This window comes from Frankliniella occidentalis, unplaced genomic scaffold, assembly GCF_000697945.3.
Source record: "Frankliniella occidentalis isolate FOCC.00 unplaced genomic scaffold, Focc_3.1 Scaffold104, whole genome shotgun sequence".
In the NCBI taxonomy this organism is placed as follows: domain Eukaryota; kingdom Metazoa; phylum Arthropoda; class Insecta; order Thysanoptera; family Thripidae; genus Frankliniella; species Frankliniella occidentalis.
In genome coordinates, this window is record NW_026267233.1 from 257,166 (window position 1) to 278,668 (window position 21,503).

Below are 21,503 nucleotides of genomic sequence, written 5' to 3' on the forward strand. Positions count from 1 at the left end.
ATACCTATAATATATAGTACTCCGTACACGGCTCAGGCGAGTCGGCCACCCCTCGGGGATTAGGTAGGGTTGGTGCGTTAGATCGGAGTAGAATCGCCGGCCAGTGGAGTCAGGTCCGATTTGACTGACACACGAGGCCGAGGAAGGGCAGCAAAATGGTCCTGACAAGGAGGTCCGCGGCCGTGAGCACTAAACGCTCAAAGGTGGTTGTGATCACGAGGCCAGCCAAGCGGCAGCCAGTGGTCGTCGACGACGAGTCGTATGAGGAGAGGCCGGTGATCAGGGCACGCAAGTTTCAGTTCGAGAGTTTCAGTATAGAAAAGGCTGACGAATAAACATGGGCTGAATACAAGCGCCGCCTGATCCAGGCCCTCCAGCATCAAGGCTTTACGGCGGATGCGGAGTGCAAACAGGCCTTCCTAACCTGTTCGGACAAGAGGCTGTACCGGCTGTTGGTGGCGTTGTGCCACCCGGAGGTGCTGGAGGGCGCCACGGTTAGTTTTAAGAAAATTCTGCTGAAATTGGACGAGCATTTTGAGGAAGACATCTCGGAGGCCATGGCAGAGCATTTATTTGAGCAAAGAAGGCAGAAGCCGGGTGAGTCCGCGGCCGAGTGGGTCGCGGACCTCCGGCAGCTCGCCATTCCGTGCAATTTCACGGATCTGGACCGCCGCCTCCGTGCACAGTTGGTGCGTGGGGTGGCGGACAAGGACTGCCAAGTAAAGCTGCTAGAGGCCCCGGCGCTAGATGTGAAGAAAGCCGTCAAAATCATACAGACGCATAAGCGCAGCCAGGTCGAGTGCGAGGCGCTGAGCAAGCCCGGCAGCACGGAGCGGGCCGAGGCGCGCGAACCCAGCGTGATGTATGTGCAGCAGAGCAGTAGTCAAAACAATAACAACAGCCGAGGGGAGTGCTTCCGCTGTGGAAGGGGGCACAACCCGGACACTTGCTGGGCGAAGGACGTGGAGTGCCGGAAGTGTGGGGCGAAGGGGCATTTGAAGCGCAGGTGTGTGTCCACATGGAAGAAAGGAGGACAGGGCAGCTCGGGAGGCCAAGGCGGCGCAGGGAAGGCGCCCCCGGCCCAGGGCGATGCGCGGGTCAACATGCTTCTCACGCAGCCGGCGGGAGCCAAAGGAGCGCCAGGGGACGCAAGGGAGCCCCGAGGCGCGAAGGGCACCACGGGGGACGCGCTCAGCAGGGGGGCGGCGGGAGCCGCGGCCGCGACGCTCGGGGAATATGGCCCTTGAAAGATAAGACATGAAAAGTTGCCGACTTAATACAACCCAACTATCATTGTAGATATGAGCAAGTAGAGCAACATATCCAAAGATAAAAACAATCTACCGAGCCATTTCCGAGCAAACTGCGTTCAAAATTTGAACTTTGAACAATTTTTCAACTTTGATTTACTCGTGATTGGCTCATTGAATTTTAACAGGCTTGCGGGTGTTTAATGTGGAACGCTCTTACTCTTCAAAATATATATAATTTGTCCACGTTTTGGTCCACATTGCACGTAAAAAGGACCAAAAATACAGTTTTTTCTTATTTTGAGCCTGTTCAAAGTTTGATTTCTTTGATTTTGTAAGTGCAAACGAAACAGCAAAATTGTTTTTTCAAAAGTTTTAGATAGCGGTCTGATCTACAAATTTTATTTAATGCTAAAATTCATATCTCTTACCTGTTACGAGCTAGGTAGAATAAAACAAATCCAAAGACGCCTGGCTGGAGGTCGTTGTGTGGGTTGCCTATCAGCGCCTTACGGAGATTCTCCACAGGGTCTCCGCAGACAAGCAGCGCATCGCACTCTTTAGATCGATATAGCTCGTCAGCAAATAGCGCTATCGAAATGAACGGGGGGACATTTCTGAAGAGAGAACTGCGAGCTACAACGTTTATAAAAACACTTTTAGTCGAATTCTCATTTCTTCACTCGTAAAACCGATAAAAGGAAAAATTGAACACTGTGAAAAACAGAAAAAGGCAGGTTTTTGGCCCATATCATGATGAATTTGGAACCAAACCTCAACAAACTATACATATTCTGAAAGGGTAGATTAATGCGCATTGAACGGTCGTAACCGCAAAACAATCCGATCACTAGTTAAGTAGTAAATAAACTTTTAAAAAGTGTCAAAAATTTGAACTTTGAACGCAATTTGTTCGAAAACGGCTCCGTCAAAAATTCTAAATTTTGGATATGTTGTTCTACTTGACGAGCTCTACAAGAATAGTTCGGTCGCTTTTAGTCGGCAATTTTTTCCTACCTCCTTATGGGAGTGGTCGTATATGCAGTGTACTAAGTGCATTGCAAGCGCACTTTATGCACTCTTCCACCCACACATTCTGGACATTAAAATGTCTTTTAAAAGGATAGGGCTGACGATGGTGACGAAGCTGTCACTGCGTCAGGAGGGGCCTGGAAAGGTAGAGCCTTTTGTTCAAAAAAGCAAACTGGTTGAAAGGCCCCTTCCTGATGCAGATGAGGCCTCTTCCTCATCCAAACCAAGCACACCACCACCTCTGCCATCGCCCCTGACAGCCGCGAGAAAAACTGTTAAGCCCTTGTCGTCCCCTACCAGGAGATCAACATGTGGTTGTAAGCAGAGGGGGTACCGAACGCAAAGTAATTTGTGGATTTCTAGTGAGGGAAGGGCGTTAAAATGGTGGGCCGAGTGCGTGTGAGTGAAAATCCGAGAGAAATATGTCCGAAAAGTGTCAAAATGCCCCTTTGACATTGTCATTCCCTGTGTGGAGGGGCGTGTGTGTGCGTGTGAGTGGTTGTGTTTGTGTGTGTGTCTCTTGTAGGTAAGTGGTTCAGCAAACAAATTTTCTTGTGTTCTAGTACTAACTGGACGGCGCGCCTTTGGTGGCCGTGCCCGCCCCCACACCCGCCCCCGCACCTGAGCCCGCCCCTAACCATGTATTCTGGGAGGATGTAGAGTTACCAGGGGGTGATTTCTACGTCGAGGAACATGTGAGTACCTTGTTGTGGTGTGGTCGCCTCCCCTATGGTGTCCGTCAACAAAAAAAATCTAATGCGTTCATTCTAATGTTTACAGGAGGCGACACTCAGGGTCAAAGCCCTAGCGAGTATGAAGAAGAAAGAGAAGAAAGTACTTAAGAAAGTTAGGAAAGTCAAGCCTTAACACTGCAATTATTTTTTTTTAATGTTCATTTGTGATTCTTAATGTGATCGTGTCATCTTCATCTCTCTAGGGTTTTGTTTTACCACTCACAATTTTTTTTACCAATCATCACCTCATCCTTAGAGAGTATCGTTTCACCTCCTTTTTTTGTATATATGTGATTTTTGTCTATGATCAACCTTTTTTTTTTTTTTTTTTTTTATGTGATTGGCCCATAAGGCCTTTGCTCATAATGGGCAATAAATATTTTTAAAGTTCATTTTTTTGTGTTATCCTTTACCCATCAAAACTTGAAAAGATTGAGTGGCATGTGTTATTTCATTGTTAAATCGTGGTAGAGGCTGAATGAGTTAAACATATATTTGAAGGTTCCCAACCCTCCTGTTGGTGCCACGCCGCCGCCACCGCCCGGCCGGGTCTTGTAGCGCGCACACGAGAGGGTTCACCCAGGTTTACACGTACTCACGACCGTACTGGTCATGTTGAGCACCGCGACGACGCATCTCGCGCACAGTGTGTGTGTGTGTGTGCACACGCGAACATGTGCACGACTTACAGCGCGCACCGCTCGGACTAGTAGAATTTTAAAAGATCTCGAAAGTTCCAATCCATTTCCTGGGGCTCATGACAAAGTAAAGAGTAATTATCTAAGGAAAAAAATGTATCACAAATATTTTGGCTCTGTTAAACCAAAACAATATGTGAGTGGTATTGGTGTTGATGGTAAAAAACAAGTGTTCCACTATGTACCCATTGAAGCTTCACTGAAAGCCATGTTGAACGACCCAGCCGTTCACTGTAAAACGTAGAGTGACCTTTCTTTCCCGAATAGAGCGACGTATATTCTTCATCGCTCTGTTAGAGCGATTTTTTCGAAATGACTCAACATGAGTCTTCTTCGTAACAGAAAATGTCGCAGAAACGACTCTAAACGGGCGACGTTTGTGAAAATGACTCAAAATGAGTCTTTTTCGTAACCAAAAATGTCGCGGAAAGTTACTCCAAACGAGCGATGTAATTAATATCGCTCTCCCAAGAGTCGTCAAATTGGCTTCACAATATCGCTCTATTTGCATCGTATTTGGTCACTCCTTTACTTGTAGTGTTGTGTCAGCTTTACTTGAAGATGATTTAATACGTGATGAAAATTTGTGTGAAGACTTTTATGATGATGGTTCTGTTTTTAAAGACAATGAATTCTTCAAGGAAAATCCAGACAGTATCAAAATAAATTTATATCTCAAGATGAATTTGAGGTAGTACGTGCTATTGGACCAGCAAAAACTAAGTACAAGATCTTGGCTGTTTATTATTCTCTTGGTAACTTACCACTACATCTTCGTTCAGATCCAAAAAATAATCAATTGGTTGCTCTGTGCAGAATTTTTTTTTCAAGCCTGAAGTACTTTTTAAGAAAATTGTCGAATACCTTAAAGTTCTCGAAACAGTGGGAGTTGAGGTCAAGCCCAACTGTTTCAAGAAGGCATCTATTGTCACTATTGCTGGAGATAATCTTGGGAGCCATGCCCTTGGTGGTTGGTGGCTTTGTTGAGAATTTCAGCTGCTCTCACTTTTTCTGCCGTTATTGCCGTATTCAAAGGAAAGACTTAAATAAATTTGAATTTACAGCCACAGCTGGATCTGAGTTTGAAGAAGTTGCTGATGTACTCAGTAATAGTAATTCTGACACTGAAACTCGAGAGCAAGAAGTGGGACTGGAAGAAGACTGTGACGAGAGCTGTAATGGATATTCTGATTCTGATTCAGAAGGTGATAAAACTGATAGTGATTTTAGTGACGATGATAGCAATGAAAATTTTGATCAAACTGCTCAATATGGGGCTCAAACTCAAAGTTACACTCCAAAAGTTTTCCCCAAGAGGACTATTGACAGTTATAATTATGCAGTAAGCAAGGTTAAAGGGAGTGTATAGTCTTATGAAGGTGTGAAATATAATTCTGTTTTTAACACACTGGATAATTACCATGTTTGCCTCCCTGGGCTAAGTCTATGTTTAGGTCATGACTTGAGTGAGGGCATAATTACTCATGACCTCGCTCTTTTTATCAAGTACTTTGTTGGTAAACAGTGGATTACTTATTAGTCTCTGAAGTCAAGAATAGAAGAATTCAAGTGCTCCACACTTATCTGCTTAAGGCAAGTCGCCTGCAGAACAAAATCAGAGTTGGGGCGGAAGAGGTAAATTAGACACGCAATGTTTTTATTTAACGGGTGCTCACGCAATGAGTCAGTGAGCGAGTCAGTGTAAGGAGGTTTGTGCTGTATTGCGTTACATTGCTATGTGGTTTTATTTATTGATGTTTCAAACACGCCAATGATGCCGTGGCCGAGACGTTTCAATTTGCGACAAACAGATTTGCGGACCTCGTTTCTTCCTCACTGAGTCAACGGTTTGCTTGCGTATTTTGCAAACACTTTCAGCCCCTGAAAAACCTGCTGAGAGATGGGTAAAATCTCAGACGTGGGAACGGCAAAGCCTTCCTGTTTTGAATCCCCTCCAGGTGGCAGCTCCAAGCAGAACGTTTGGGCTACGCCGGCAACGCCGCGCACCCAATCCGTTACAGTGCCTGTTGACGGGTCTGGAAAACAAAAAAGTTATCTTGTTGGTATTTTGTCGTTTTTCCGTCAAGGTATACTTCATTCGTAAGGAAACATCATACGCAAAGAGCTTCACACAGGTTCTGCCAGAGGTTCTAGCACTGATCTTTAATATTTGTCCTGTAAATATTTTGTGAGAAATCAACGTATGACAAAAGACCAACCTCCCGGATGTTGGTTTTTAAATTGAAAGTGGCTCTATTCGCTTGTTGCACCTAAAGAACTAAATCCGGTTTTGCGACTTTTCAAAGGGGATAGCAAAGCGCACGGTGGAGGGTGAGACGGTGGCTGCAAGGGGGGTCTGCTCGTGGGGTGGGTCCAAAATCTCGACAGGTTGGGGGATTAACGCCCAGGTCGGGGCCAACTGTAAGGCCAGTTCACACTACCTTCAGTCGGGGCCGCCGCCGTGCAGGTAGGTAAGTGGAAAGCCCAGACTCAGCTTGCGCGGGACGGGCTCCTACCTGACTCTCTCGCACACTCCGGCCGGGTGAGCCGGGCGAGGGTCGGTGCCGCTCAAGCTAAGTCGGGGCTGCCCAGCTACCTGCATTGCATAGGCCACCCCAACTGAAGGTACTGTGTACCGGCACGTTAGATAGCCCCGACTCGGCCGTTAATCCCCATACCTGTCGAGATTCTGGACCCACGGGTCCTTATGCTGGGAGACCCTCGTGCCGCCACCGTCTCTCCCTCCACCGTGGCAAAGCGTGCAGCCAAAACTCCGTGGCGTTTTGGTGGTTATTGTTCGGCGTGATACTATATAATAGAACCAAGCTTTACCTTATAGTAAGCCGAATGAAGGTGTGTTATTTTTTTTTAATCCGAATAAAATTAGCTGGAGCAAATTACAGCAACAATTCGTCATTAAGTGAGTTTCGAACGGTACTTCAAGCTTAAGGGAAGGTAGGTTTTTATTTTCTGCCATATCGTGAAGTGAGATACCTCAGGTTAATTTATCAAAGCAGAATTTTCCAATACCTTAGAATTTTTAGCCGACACCCTTTCTCTGCAAAAGCTATTTAGCCGGCACACCTTTCTCTAAAACCACTCCGGAGATGAGGTTGTTTTATCAAGAAATTCGGAGATAGACAATGTTAGGACTTCACTGGTGACAAGTGAAAGTGAAATAAGTCTACTTTTCCTAAAAATCAGTTTTTTTTCAATTTTGAATACTACTGGGTAATGGGAACCGTATGATGTAGTCAAAACTTTCCTAAGTACAATAAGCCCAGTGTTATGGCACACTTCCCATGTCAATATGGGATAAGTCCGGTTGTAATTTTTGCAGACATTTTTTGCAGACAATTTTTGCATAAGTCCAAAACAATAATTTTGCAATGAGGCATATGTCCGGATGTGTTTTGTCAGAATGGCATATGCCCATAGATCCAGGGGACTTACAGTGGACTCTCGATAACTGTCGCCTCGATAACTGTCGCCTCGATAACTGTCGCCTCGATAACTGTCGCGTGCGAGAGAGATAGCTATAGAAAAATAGCCCGTTCCATGCGGACTGACTGCCGGCTCCGGGGGCTCGCCCGACTCGCCTGCCGGAGGAGTGGGGAGAGCGGAGCACGGCAGGAGCGAACGCACAGTGCCCTCGATAACTGTCGCGGCGACAGTTATCGAGAGTCCACTGTATGACATTCTGACAAATCACGAACGGGACGTTTGCCCTTTTTCAGAATCAAGTTCGTGGACATACGCCAGTCTGTCAAATCACACCCGGACACATGCCCGTGGCACAAAATCACCACGGACATACACCTTTTTGTCAAATGTTGTGACATTGATTTCACTTTTCTTCTATCTAGGGCTAATGTAACATCAACAATCCAGAGAGAAATTGTAATGCAAAACATATTCTAGATTGTAGGTTATTTACGTAAACATTCAAAGTCAACTGTCGATATAGTGGGATTTTAATGGTGAAAATACAGAGGAGAAAGGACGCCTCTGTAGAGCTACAGAGCTACTGCAGTGATATTTGGACCGTAGATAATATGCAGATAGTAGGAACATACGCTTTAGAGTCAATATTCGACTGATACAGTTAACAGTCGATGGGAGTGGATGATATAGTTGCTCTAGAAACTTATTAGGTTACCTGTTCAAATACTAGCAAAATATATTAGCTGACAGAGCGAATCTTTCTTTTTTTTTTTTTTTTTTTTTTGTACTGGCGTTTAAATGCAATATTTATTGTTTAGAACAATAAACGGTATTGTTTAGTTCCGTAGATGCCTTTAATAGTGACTACCATGGGATCAAGTTTTGAATGGTACTATTTATAGTGCATTTTTATTTAAGTTTCATTTTCGAATTTCCAAACCACCCGGGCGGAAGGATCTTAACTTTAAGTGTACTTTGAAGTACACATGTCAACGTATACTTCATAAGTGTACTTCGAAAATATAAGGAATGAAAAGTTTTAGTAGATAATGCTAATAATGGGAAGTCAAATGCATCCTTTTTTGTGAACTGAAACATAATTAGAAATGTATTCTAGAGTATATCGAAATGTATACTTTAAGTGTATGAAAACTTCCGGAAAGTACCCTAAAGAGTGTACTCTGCCGAAAAAGGTGGTACTTTTAGTACACTTTTAGTACGCATTTGTTCACTTAAACTAAACATTTATTTCACATTTCTTTACAATTTGTGGAAAAAATGTAAACTTTAGAGGTGGACTTTTCCAAAACAATGAGTTAAGTTTGACTTGAAAAAAATGTTCACATAAAGTAAAGTACAACGTAAAATAAAAATGGAGTACTGCGATATGTATTTAAAAGTTAACATTCTTCCGACCGGGCATTTACACTATTTTCTGTTGGCAAAGCTTAGTTCAATTTCTATTTATTTTCCCATGGAAGGTTCATTGTTCGAATTGATCACAGTAAAATAAGACAAAAGTGTATCGATAAATATTAAAAATTACTTACAATCTGCAGCCATGTTTTCAACAGCGTACGATTTCGCCCCAGCCTTCACCATGGCAGCGTTAGCCTCCTTGGCAATGACGTTCTGGTATAAACGACAAGAGAAAGGTCCCCTTTGTAGCATTAGACACCAATATGCAATTTAGTTTACATGCACTTTAAACCTCGGGATAACGCTTCTTGTGTCGGAATCTCCGACGACTTTACGCACATGGTTCATGTCAAAGTTATACACAGTACGTTGTTGACCGCCCGAAGCTCGGCTCGGCTGAGCCGCCCACCTCAGCTCAGTTTGGAAAGAAATCAAGACGAAACTTACAATGGAGCTTCGTTATTATAGTGCAACCTCACCGTATGTGACGTGTTTCCCTGTGAGTGAAGTGGTTCTCCCACATTAACTTGCAAATGTCAGCGGTCCGGTCGGCCCGACCTCACACCAGTCCGTTCTTTTGAGAATACTTCATAATTACGTGTTGTTTCAAGACCAGCGTGGTGCCGAGAGAAAGAGGACCAAGGTAGTACAGTAGGTAGTGTCACTAGACCCCTCGCGATCTAAATGGTCGCCAAATCGTGACGTCACCATTTGTCCTCCCGCCCGTAGTTCAAATTACGGCTCGTGTGCCCGTCTCAATATTATGTGTTGTAACACACACGCGATAAAAATATCCTCGGTATTTTGTCTTAGCACCTCTCAGCATCGATAAATGACGATACTTTTACTCAGATGCTGGGCTGGCCGAATAATGCGGACGGATTATAAACAGCCCTCACCTCACTCCCGTACGATCAGCTGAGCGGCCAAGCAGCGGCCATCTTGGATGTGAGGTTACGGGCGCCCGTAATCCGTCCGCATCTTTCGACTTGTTCGGCATCTGAGTAAAAGTATCGTCATTTATCGGATGCTGGGGGTAAGACAAAATACCGAGGATATTTTTATTCCGTGTTTGTTATAACACATAATATTGAGAGGCACACGAGCCGTAATTTGAACTACGGGCAGGAGGAGAAATGGTGACGTCACGATTTGGCGACCAATAAGATCGCGAGGGGTCTACTGACACTACCTTCTGTACTACCTTGAAAGAGGACAACCGTGCTGTGATATGCATGAGTTAGCATCGTTTCACTCAAAGTTTCGCACACATCTTAATATTGGCCCTGTGCAGTGCGCGCGCTGGCCGGCAGGGCGGCGGGTAGCGGATAGAGCATCGCTTCAGCCGCTCGGATGGCGTTGCGGTCCCCTGATGAAGTACAGTCCAGACTACAGGATCACAGTTTCAAAAATTACCATACCATTCTGTTGTGATTTACTGTAGTAAATTTCAACGGCGATCGCAAGCCAGTATGCACCTTGTGTTCTCTCTCTTCTACAGGACTCGATAGCAGGCCAGGCCAGGCAGGACCGGTCGACCGGTCCCTGCCGAACGGAGATACCAGCAAAGCAAAGTGAGCGGGCAACTATTCCGCGTTTAGCGGTTCACAATGAACGTACGAAAAGTCATCGGATATTTTCACCCGCCACGCGTTATTCCAAGAGAAGTAATCATGAGTCCTTCGGGGTTCTCAGTGGTTTCAACTACTCACCAGCTTGTTGATATCGGGTAGGGTAGGAGCCGTCACTGAATAGCCCCATGGCGTAAAGATTGCCTGGAACGATATTTACTGTTAACAAATGATGTCCACTCTACCACCAGAACCTCTGCGTCGCTGTCTGGCAACTCAATTTAGACAAGAAGGGTGTGGGGAAACGAACCGTTCAGAAGGTCGCCGTCCAACGTCGCAATACCCAATATCTCTATGATTTAGTGTGTCGGATGGAGAACACAAACTTACTTACGATCACCTAAAACCGCCTTTCCATACGTTAATGCTGTTAGAAAAATGCAAGCCCCAATATGCATCGAGGCAAATCGAAAACTTAAGTCGATCTCTCAGAAGAGACTTGCACTTGCGAGCGATTGCGACAAAGTACGGCCACCCGATAAACTAGCTAAGCGTCTCTACGAAGTTGGCTGGAACTACGTGTTTATACGCAGTCACTACAAACTCCGTGTTTGTAGTTTTCAAGTGGTTGGGTACCGGCTGGCCTCTGACCAAAGAAACCCCAAAAAAGTCGGTGCAGCTAGATTGTCCGACCTATTTTCCTCCGACCTGGTGATTTTTCCAAAATCCCCAAAAGTACTGTCCGACCTAGGTTTTGTCCAACCTCATTTTATCCGACCTCGTCGATATGCTGAAATTTGGGAAGAATGTGCTTCTAAGACGAACGGGCTTCAGAGGCCATGAAGGGAAAGACCGCGACTATGGCGGAGTGCAGCCCCACGTCACAGAACAGTCAAAAGTCCGCTCGGCACCGTAAATGCTCAAGCCTAATTCTCCCCACCCGGTCAAAAAGATTAAAAATGGGGGAGTATGTCCCTCACCCCACAGTCGGCGGCGACTTCTGAGTTCGGAACGGGATCAGCCGACTCTAACCACAGTGCTCAGAACATACTCCCGGGGGGTGTTGGACTTACAGTTGTCGCAAGGTGAGCAAGACTGAGACCCAGATTCCGAGGCCTTACCTCCTAGAGGACTGTTATATTTTTCCGTCCCGATGGGTACGCGGCGCGGGTATCGAACCCACAACCCCGAGTGCTGAATCCCATCGTCAGTTACAGCGACCCTGCTAACGGAGGTGAGACGTGTTCTGATTCTACTTGAACTTTAGGTCGGCCGTGAGGCCGTACACCAACGCCACATGGCAAAGCGAAAAATCTTGCCGAGCCTGGAGTCGAACCGCCGACCTCCCACGCTCTGGGCGGGTACCCTACTGACTGAGCCATAGAGGCAAGATGCTGGCTGTCGCTCCAAGGAACCACCCATTCTACGCAGTTGACTGTGACACATAACTGCAGTATTTCAGCCGAGGGGGGGATCACTTCGAAAAATCATTGTACAAACCCCAAAAAAGTAAAAAAAGAAATATGAAAAATAGTCGGAAAAAAGCAAAAATCAAAATTAAATCAGAAAATATATCCCGAAATCAAAATGAAATCACAAACATTCCAAAAAATCACCAAAAAGTCCAAAAAGCCAAAACAAGTCAATTAACGTCAAATCATTCTACAAATTTCCCATGAGGGATTCCCCTTGATTTCAGCTCTCCTTTTGAGAAATGCAATATCGTAGCGACATCCAAACGACGTCTAAATAAACTTTGGTCGATTTGCGGCCCAATATGACTGCCTATGTTCAGTCTAAAGTGTAAGGTTGTAAGTTATCAGCTGTTAAAACCGATGTCAACGTCACTGTGAGAAATATATTTCTACAGGTATGATATATTTTGTAATTTGCCATTTACAATACGAGTCGTACATGTACAACCTCCCGCTGTCGCTCGTATTCGATTCCAAGTCGATACATAGGGCGAGTAAATTGTACAATTTTAGATTGTACTTGTACGACTTCGTCCATGAAAAATTTTCCTCTACCCGGTACGACAATTTTTCACAGTGGTCGATTCGACATCGATCTGATACTGAATTTCTCACTAGGGTCGGGGCCGGGGGTCGATTAGAGGGGACCTAAATGTGTCGTATAACATCATTACTTAGGCCTGAAAAATCACTCCTTATCAGGCCGAACTATAAGCCTAATAAGACCTACTTTTATAATATATGCGTGCAAGCGTTCAGCACTAAGGGAATGAACTGTACCTGTTCGGGACTATGCAGGTTAACGTACATCTTGATGAGCTTGTTTTTGTTGAGCGTGCGGACTAAGCTCTGGTAGTTGCGCGTTTCGGGCTCTGACGCTGCTTCTCCTCCAGCGTACTGCAGGTCACAGGGGTCGTCACTTGCTCCGCCACTCATGATAAAATCTGCAGATTGAAAAGAACAAGGCGGTGATGGCAATCTGCTGCGCAAGATAGTGGCCATGTAGTGCTACAGTCTTTTTAAAAAAAAATCGATAAAAAACAACAATGTCACGTGTTACGTTCATAAATCTAATTAGCTTGCCTGCCCAGTGGTAGTCAAAATTTCGGTTCAAATCAACGCCGGGACACTTCTTGTTGGTAGTATTTCTATTTTTCCTCCAGAGACGATCCTGAAAATATGAATGCAACGTTTTAGCTGACTGTGACGTCAGTGAACCCGTACCGCAACTGAAGCGATCACCTTGGTGCGTGAGTACTCATAGCCGTCGGGGTTGAGGACGGGCACAACTACGAGGTCTATGTCGTCTAGGAGACTCGTGGCCGAGCCTTCTACCACTTGTTGGAGGAAGTACAGCACGGCTGGAAGCGTGATCCACTCGCGAGCGTGCATGAGTGCATCAACCAGCATCACGGGCTTACTTTCCTGCGAAAGGTTCTTTGAAACGCGGACGAATATGATGTCGCGTCCTTCAACAGACTTCCCCGCGCTAGACACGCGCACAAGCGTCGGGTGTTTCGCTTGTAGTGCATTTAAGTAAGCCACCACCTGAGTGCAGTAAAAAAGACAAAACCTCAGTCGTCTATTCCGAAGTCAGACTCTTTCGGACCCGAATGTAAAAATAATTCCTCAGTCTCACTACCAGCAATACCTCATTAAAAGTCGGATACTTTGTGAGTGACAGATTTCCGGCAGAAGGTACAGCCGTCTGCCGCTTGGCCATAGACCTGAAATCAGATCAGCAGTCAACGCAAGGTACGCGTTTGCACTTCGGACTTCGACGCGTTTAGCCGCAAAAACTCAAGAAATCCAGACACGATGACGAGAACAGCAAACGCACAACACTATTAGAAATTTCCACGGAATTTTGAACGGAATTGTCAAGACATTTTTTTTTACGGAATGTACCGCAATTTTTTCGTATTTTCTACGGAAACCATACGGAAAAACGGTATTCTTAAGTTACGGATAAACCGTAAGCTTTTCCGTAAAATTTTGACTTATTGATTAGGAAAAATAATACATTGCACTGTAAGTCGAAGAATTGGATTTTGAGAAATACGAGAGCGTAAAGTTATGGTTTTGCGAAAGAGGCAATAACATAAATCTCTATGGACAGCTCAATTGTTTAAACTATTTGTTTCAAAAATTATTGAAGATTTAATTTGACGGGTAAAATGTAAGGGATGCACCGTTATTTGAAATATGGACAAGTCCGTATCTTTAAATTACAGTCATCCCGTTACGGTTTGGTACCGTATTTGGAATTTACGGTGAGTTCCGTAAGAATTCCGTAATTAGCCTACGGAATTTCTAACAGTGAACCGTACACGGAATCCAATTTTATCCGATCACTGGTATATCAAGTGCCTAATGTTGGTGTTAAAGTTCAAGTGTGCACTTTCTCATCACATTGTGGTGCTTAGCTAGGTTGAACGTCAATTGGTGTTTAAACTTTCCACACTTACACAAAGTACAGCAGCGGCACACCATATGGTTCCTATAGATATGTATGTGTCCAAGTGTGCAGAATTTAAACGTTTACAAAACGTTTAAAATGTGCACACCACGCAAGTGTGCTACTCGAGCTAAACTCCATGTAATGTTTAAAATCATAACTTGCCCCGTGAAAAACGGAACGTATATGCAACCTATATGGGTCGTTTATTAGCTGTATATGCCTACTTTGTGCAAAAATACCCAGTATATGACCGTATACAACGAGCATATAGAACGTGTATGGTTCGTATATGACTAATGCATCATACATACATGGCGGATTAATGCGCATATGTTCCCACATATATGTACAATGATGTATTCGCCATATGCTGGATGCACAAAGTAGACATATACAGCTGACCCATTTACGTTCTGGTTTTCACGGGGCACATATGGGTATTATGCACACTTGTTTTACCAGTGGAGAAATCGTTTAGATACTTTTCCACAAAACTAATATGTGCAGTTGTCATCTAACATTTCGTGCTTAAAACAACTGCTGCTAGCTTACAAAATTAACTATGCTTTCGCTGTTAATTTACAACATATCTTTTAGCAGTACAGAACAAACACGCCACGGCCGTTTGCTTGTGCGAAATATTTTTTTTGATTTTTAGTAAGCTAAAGGTAGGCTGCAAAATAAAAATAAAAAAACACGAAAACTACCATTAGAAAAGCAGCGCGCTACGTGCCTTCCATTGTGCTGCGTAACAGCGGCGCAGGCCACGGCCAAAGTGCAAAGCACGAGGAAACGGGAACTCATCGCAAGTACTGCCAGAAACCATATGCAAGGTTGTCTCACAAGGCTAGCGCCCGTCTTAAGAAGGTGATGGGATCGTAAACATTGTTTTCACGAGGTGGGCACGTGGGGTCGGCAACTCGTGTTCTTCGTTTTAAAAAGTCTGACGTGTCTGGCAGTTTCAACGTGGGCATAATGTTCTTATTCGTGAGGGGAAGCTGCACTGCAAAATCGCAAGTTTTTCTTTTGTCAAAACATCGGTTTTTACGTAATGGTCGATCTTCTGGACCTTGCCGGGGTGTTTCACTGCAAAAACTTAATGTGAAGTGGCAACAACTATCGTGACAAAGCATTCATCTCGACCTATGAAACAAGCAGGACCCGCCCTTCCGCCGAACAAAGTTGCCAGCTCCGCTTCGCTCCGCCGGCCACTCCGTTCGGCAGGGGCCGGGCCAGCTTGGCCTGCCGGCGGCGATGGTCGGGCCTGCGGCCCGACCATTTCTGTCACGCGATTTGCTGAAGAACATGAGCGAATGATGAAGCGGGCCTTCGGCCCGCTTAAACCTGTCGTCTCTAAGTTTGCCCCAAAGACTCGAGAAAGGGATGTAATGGTGAAGCACCGCGACTACAACCCACCCTTCTGCGTAGAAAACGTTTTTTGGGGGTGGGGGGAGGGTTTCCTTTCTATTTTGCGGTTTTTAGGCCTTTTTCGACAACTTATTGTTCACTATGGCAATTTTTAGCTTATATTAGTCATAAAAGACCCTCTAGCGCCTAAAAGGTTAGAGATAGAGCGAAACGGACGACATTTTCGCCCACAGCGCTCTTTACTGACGAGGTACCCCCGAGGAGATCATAAAAAAACAAACAATACTTTAAGGGAGAATTTTGGAACCCTGGATACCCCTATTCACACCCTTAGGGGTGGTTGCCAGGATTTGCCGTAAGCGTTTCGTTCTCTAGGAGTGGACCTGAAGATACCCTGAAAATTTCAAGTCTCTAGCACATCTCCTTCTAGTGCTACAGACAGACACGAGGTGGTTTGCATAAGCCCGCTGGATAGCTTTTTCAAAGCAGAAGGGCGGGCTAACAAATGAGTCGTCACATGGTGTGATGACTCCCTTGTTGTAATAATTATATATCAGTCGTAACATTGTATTAAAAAGGTCATTTATCTCCGAAGTATTTTTTGTCACCTGACTGAAGATTTTGTTCAGTCTTCACACTTAAAGCTAATGAACATTTCTATTCATAGCTTACTGAGTTCATACCAGCCACTGTAAAAAAAAATTCTGACATTTAAGAGCAAAATATCTCTTAAATTTAATAACATTTTCACTTGTTCTGAAACACAATGACAGATTAAGATATGTAAAAAGTTTTCTTCCGGGTTATGAAAATTTTGATGAAATTTCGCAATTGAACAGAAGGGTCATTAAATTTCGTAAGTTTATTAAAGTACAAAGGTTTACCCCGTTTTGACAAATTATTTTGAAAAGCTACACCCATTTTTACTTGTTACTTGTAATACTATAGCATTCAGAATTAACAAGCTAGGCCCGCCCTTCCGCCAAACGAAGTTGCCACTTTCACTTCGCACCGCAGGCAACTCCGTTCAGCAGGGGCCGGGCCTAGATTGGCCTGCCAGCAACGTTTGGTCGGGCCTGCGACCCGACCTATTATAGGTCACTTATTTGAGTAAAACTTAAGTGTTCCGGCCCTGAAGAATGGTCCTTAGACGTAAGAGGAGACTGTAACGATGCGAGACCGTGACTACAAAGTGTTCCGGCCCTGAAGAATGGTTCTTAGACGTAAGAGGAGACTGTAACGATGCGAGACCGTGACTACTCGGCCCCACTCCCCACCCTGCTGGTTTAAAAAGGAATAAAAAAAAATCAAATAAAAATGAACAAGCGCAGTTTTTAGCACGTATTGGTCGTCTAACAGTCTTAAGACTTGACTTTTTGTCATTGTTCTAGATGCACCTACCTGTAGCTCCGATACGGTTAAAGATACGGCGAATCCCGATCAAGGATGTGCTATATTGGAGGGGGGAGGGGGAGTTCTTCATCTGTCATTTTACGATTTCACGTCTCCTTGAACGTCTTTAAGTACAGCGTGTTTATTTTCACCGTATTTTTGTCAAAAAAAACACTCTAGCGCCCCAACGGTAAAAGTTAGAGCAAAACAGACCAAATTTTGGCCCTATGAGTACTTTGGTCACCAGTAAACCCTTAGAAAACAATACAAGAAAAAATCCTACTTTTAGTAACGACCCCTATTTCTTTGCCATCACCCTTTCCACCCCGTTAGGGCTGGTTGAGGGGATATGCCGTAGGCGTATCAGGTAGTGACCCTTAAGACAACCCGAAATTTATAGACCTCCATCTCCTCTCCATCCTCTTACACGCACGACGGACGGACGGACGGACGTACACGAGAGCGGTTGGTGGAATAAGCCCGCTTCTATCCTTTTTTAAAAAGCAGACAGGCGGGCTAAAACTCATGCAGCATTTGACCTTTGAACATGGCATTTTGGCGCTCAATATGGTATTGGGCGAACATCGACTTAAAACAGGCGTGAGTACCTATGCCAGAGCCATATGTCATAAAGGCCAAAGATCCGAGGTTCGAATCCACCAAGCAGGGTTGCCAGCGCGCAAGAGGGTTTAATATAGTAGAATAGTGACTTCCCTGATCCCAAAAAAGTGACAAAAATGACATTTTACGTCTAAAAAGTGGGGTAAAAGTGACGTTATATGTTGGAATTTTATAATTTGGAACGTATGGTTCATATTTTGCACACATTCACCATGACTTAAGATTGAGTGGAAAAAAAAAGCACAAGAACAGAAGACTATCACTGAAGACTTTGGATTGTCGATCACTGAAAATAATGACCAAGATGATGACCCTCAGTGTTTCTGGAATATTTTCCAAGCTCTCAGATTAAATTTTCGAGGTCACCATCGAACTCCCCGTAAAAATTCTCGATTAAACGAGACTACATCATATCATAGTGTTCTGCACAAAAGTACTCTAGGAGTGTGCAAGTTGACGTCTTTATTTCAATGTCTTCAGACGTCTCTGAACCCTATCACATGTAGGCTCTGAGAGCTCGCTTAGAAAATGTTCCACAAAGACTTAAATACGAGCCGCGTTATTTTCTAGTGATCGGCATGCGTCATTGAGCAGTTTTCTGTATGGGTCAATCGATGAACGTATACTAACTTTCATCTGTCACTAGCAGCGACAATTTGAAACACGTTTCTGTACAAAACTGACGAAATTTCTCACTGGACGCGGTAAAATGGTCATTTTACCGCCTTGACCTCCGGAAAAGTGACGAATAGTGCATGTTTCCACAAAATAGTAGCAAAAAGTGAGTCATTTAAAAAATAGTGGATAAAAGTGAGAAAAGTGAGTCGCTGGCAACCCTGCCACCAAGGTAAGGCGAAGGAAGCAAACATCTATGGTGGGTACAAAGTTGGGTTTGAAAACTTACCGTAGGGAAAAGAACTAAATTTTTTCGTATGTTTTGTTGTCAACGTTAACATCTCGAGTAGCCAAATAGATGACTAACATTTGGTCTGTATCTTAAGGTGATACAGGACTGAAACTGGAAAAGTCCGTCAAAAAGCAGCTATTTTGAGTTTAAAATCAAAATGCGAATTAAATCAAGAAAAAGCTCGCTATTTCATTCTAAGTTAGTTTATTGCGGTTCTTTTAAGGTATAATAAGTCAATATTTAAACGTAACTGTGGTCGCGACACGATTTTTGAAGATAAAAAACGTGTCGCGACCACAGTAACGTTTAGATATAGACTTATACCTTAAAAGAACCGCAATAATCTAACTTAAAATGAAATAGCGAGCCTTTTATTGATTTAATTCGCATTTTGATTTTAAACTCAAAATAGCTGCTTTTTGACGGACTTTTTCAGTTTCAGTCCTGTATCACCTTAAGGTGCTGCAACAAGAAATGCACTGCCAAAATTGTTTTTGAGGGGACAAATTAGTTGTCAAAGGACATCGACATGCCGAGAGCATTTCGTGGAGTGACGACAGAGTTCAGCGTTACGGGTTGCTATCAGTAAAGCGGAAAGCGGTGAAAATAGATACGAACCTCCCACAATGATTGTTAGACGGGAGTTCAGAGCTTGTACAAACGATCTTCTTATCGAGAACGACCTCCGACATGTAAGTATATTGTCCTATTCTTCGATTTGTACGCTTTTATCGTCAGCTCTGTTTTATTTTATTTGTGCTCCCCAGGCAACGGAGTGTGTGGGGAACAATAGAAGGAAAAACATTTCCAATATTCCTAAATCAAAGGAAGAAGTTTTGAAGATTTTGAGTCAGCTGAGCAGGAGGGTCAAATTGTACATACCCAATAAAGGGGAACGATTCTGTTTCGTTCAAGAAACAGGATTTGTTTTCTACACCACCGCCGAAACCTTTAAGTTACTGCCTGTGTATTCAAGAGCAAATTTAATTTAGTTTATATAGTTAATACTTTTTTTAAAAGAAGATATTAGTGCAATTTTCAAGATTCTTGCACAAAGCAAAATATTTTTGGCGGACGGCACTTTTGACTATGCGCCGAACACTTCAAGCAACTGTACGTCGTCCATAGCACGAAGGATGGCCACTACATGCGCCAGGCATTGGCCACCCTATGAAATAAAGACGTAAGATTTTTGAATATTCTAAGTGTGTTTCGCCCAAAGCCCGAATCTTTCCTCCTAACGCCATAAATCCAAGATGGCGGCGAAACCGAGGGGTAAAGTGACGAATTTTTTTGAATTTATCGATATTAGCGGTAAACCACTAAATTATGCGTTTGAGATCACAAGTTTAACACACAAAACCTTAATTATGTGCGAAAATACTGCAGCCTTGAAACCATAGAAACGGCCAAAAATCGAACAGGGGTCAAAATGACCCCTCCGATCCTTCTAGGTATACGAAAATCCCGGTCCTTCAAGTGTTATGCTGTCAAAATAGTGCATTTAGACGGAAATACGCGATTTAAGGAAAGTAGGCCTAAATCGCGAGAAAATACAAATTTGCAGGTATTATTTGTTTAATTTATTATTTTAACAGAAAACAAAAATCCATAGCTTCTTCGTCCTCACGCTGTCCTCGTTCCCCGCTCGGTCACGACGAGTCTAGAAGCTGCAGAAAGTAGCTCGCGGAAATAAAGGTCTTTGATGTGGGGATCAGTTCTGTTGGGTAGGCTTAATGTGATAGCTGGTCTGTAGTGCTGTGCGAATCGAGTATTTTGGTTCAAATCGAATCTCCTCTAATTTTCCTCATCGAATCGAAACAGACCAAAAAAATTCGAACCGAATCTTTCTGAATTCGCGAACCGAGGGGGTAATCACTACAGAAAGTAAGTGTACACATTTCTATAAAAGTTAAGGTGAAAGTGACAAAAAGTTGACTGAAAGTGATGAAAACTGAAAGAAAATGTGGACAAAAGTGACTTATCGTGCGTTGATCAGATCAAAAATGAATAAAATAGAGGGGATATAGGCATAGAAATTAAGTAAACGTTGTAAAACGATGAAAAAGTGAATAAAAGTGGAAAAGTGAAAAGTTGAGGTGTACGCATTTTAACGGAGTGATTACCCCCTCCCCTCGTCGTGGACGAATTGAATCGTATAAAACTTGCCCCCCCCCTTTCTTTAGGAGTCTCGCGATGAAAAAACAATGCCCGCTTAGTGGTCTCTTTTAGCCGGAGGAGTATCGTTTCCTATATTTAAGGGGGGTCGCTGAACATACACAAATATATGCACCGTGTATGTTCAACGACCCAAAAAACATAAAACGATTCCAAGGCACTCCACCCATTAAGCCACTGCAATAACCAAGCATGCCAGAAGGTATCCGGCAGATTGTCAACATAAGTCGCCTAGTATTGTGGGTCAGGTGACTTTGTCACATACCTGCTGGACCCCGGGGGGTTGGCAACGGGGCGCTTCTGAGTGACCCCATGCGGTAGCGAGACCTCGGCCTCCCCCCACCGACAGGAGCCGGGCCGGGCCCCCCACCACCGGCCTCGGCGACAGGAGCCCGGCGAGTCGCGCCCGACTGCAGCGCTTCAGTAAACTCACTTCGGACGACCGAAACTAGTTCGCAGGCACACTGGGATGTAGGTTAACTCATCCCGTTTCGATTCATTACTCGTTGTCATAGTTTTCCAGACGTTTTGATAGAATATGGTTGAGTTTACTGAAGCGCTGCAGTCGGGCGCGACTCGCCGGGCTCCTGTCGCCGAGGCCGGTGGTGGGGGGCCGGGCCTCGCTACCGCATGAGGTCACTCAGAAGTGCCGCGTTGCCACCCCCTGTGGACATCCAGGATTTACAATGCAGGCGATCATTTTTTTTCTGGAAATGAGCTCCTTGTACTGTTAATAAACGGCCGTTTTAAATCTGTTTGGGGATTAATCAAGTTAATACTGGGTCAGTTGAAGTCAGGATCACAGCATGGAAATAATAGAAGTGCGATAGATACTTAACAGTTTACTAATGGAAACGTATTACAAGATAAATAAAGTCCGCAATAAAGAATAAAGAATGCAACCAGAATAGGGCAAGTCATAAGCTGATTTCATTTTGAAAAAGTTAAATAAA

The 21,503-nt window shown here is 44.1% G+C and overlaps 3 protein-coding genes and 1 long non-coding RNA gene across 4 annotated transcripts in view; 2 read left to right on the forward strand and 2 right to left on the reverse strand.

The window, feature by feature from the left end:
- Positions 1–335: 335 nt before the first annotated feature.
- On the forward strand, positions 336–2,598 carry LOC127749876 (uncharacterized). Its single transcript, XM_052269832.1, has one exon. The coding sequence runs from the start codon at positions 558–560 to the stop codon at positions 1,245–1,247; it is 690 nt and encodes a 229-aa protein (XP_052125792.1). The 5' UTR covers positions 336–557; the 3' UTR covers positions 1,248–2,598.
- Positions 2,599–2,698: 100 nt separating this feature from the next.
- Positions 2,699–3,409, forward strand: LOC127749877 (uncharacterized). Its single transcript, XR_008011407.1, has 2 exons — positions 2,699–2,977; positions 3,063–3,409. It is a non-coding gene; the product is annotated as an uncharacterized LOC127749877 (long non-coding RNA).
- A 2,026-nt stretch (positions 3,410–5,435) lies between these two features.
- LOC113212259 (carboxypeptidase B-like) lies at positions 5,436–14,975 on the reverse strand. Its single transcript, XM_026430877.2, has 8 exons — positions 14,818–14,975; positions 13,275–13,350; positions 12,866–13,171; positions 12,707–12,794; positions 12,404–12,567; positions 10,290–10,352; positions 8,709–8,790; positions 5,436–5,750 (listed from the first exon to the last, which is right to left on the reverse strand). The coding sequence occupies exons 1-8, from the start codon at positions 14,886–14,888 to the stop codon at positions 5,548–5,550; spliced, it is 1,053 nt and encodes a 350-aa protein (XP_026286662.1). The 5' UTR covers positions 14,889–14,975; the 3' UTR covers positions 5,436–5,547.
- A 6,402-nt stretch (positions 14,976–21,377) lies between these two features.
- LOC113212260 (uncharacterized) overlaps positions 21,378–21,503 on the reverse strand; it is a gene marked incomplete in the record, with an annotated part of 12,483 nt that continues 12,357 nt past the window's right edge. Inside the window, 1 exon segment of the mRNA XM_052269835.1 lies at positions 21,378–21,503.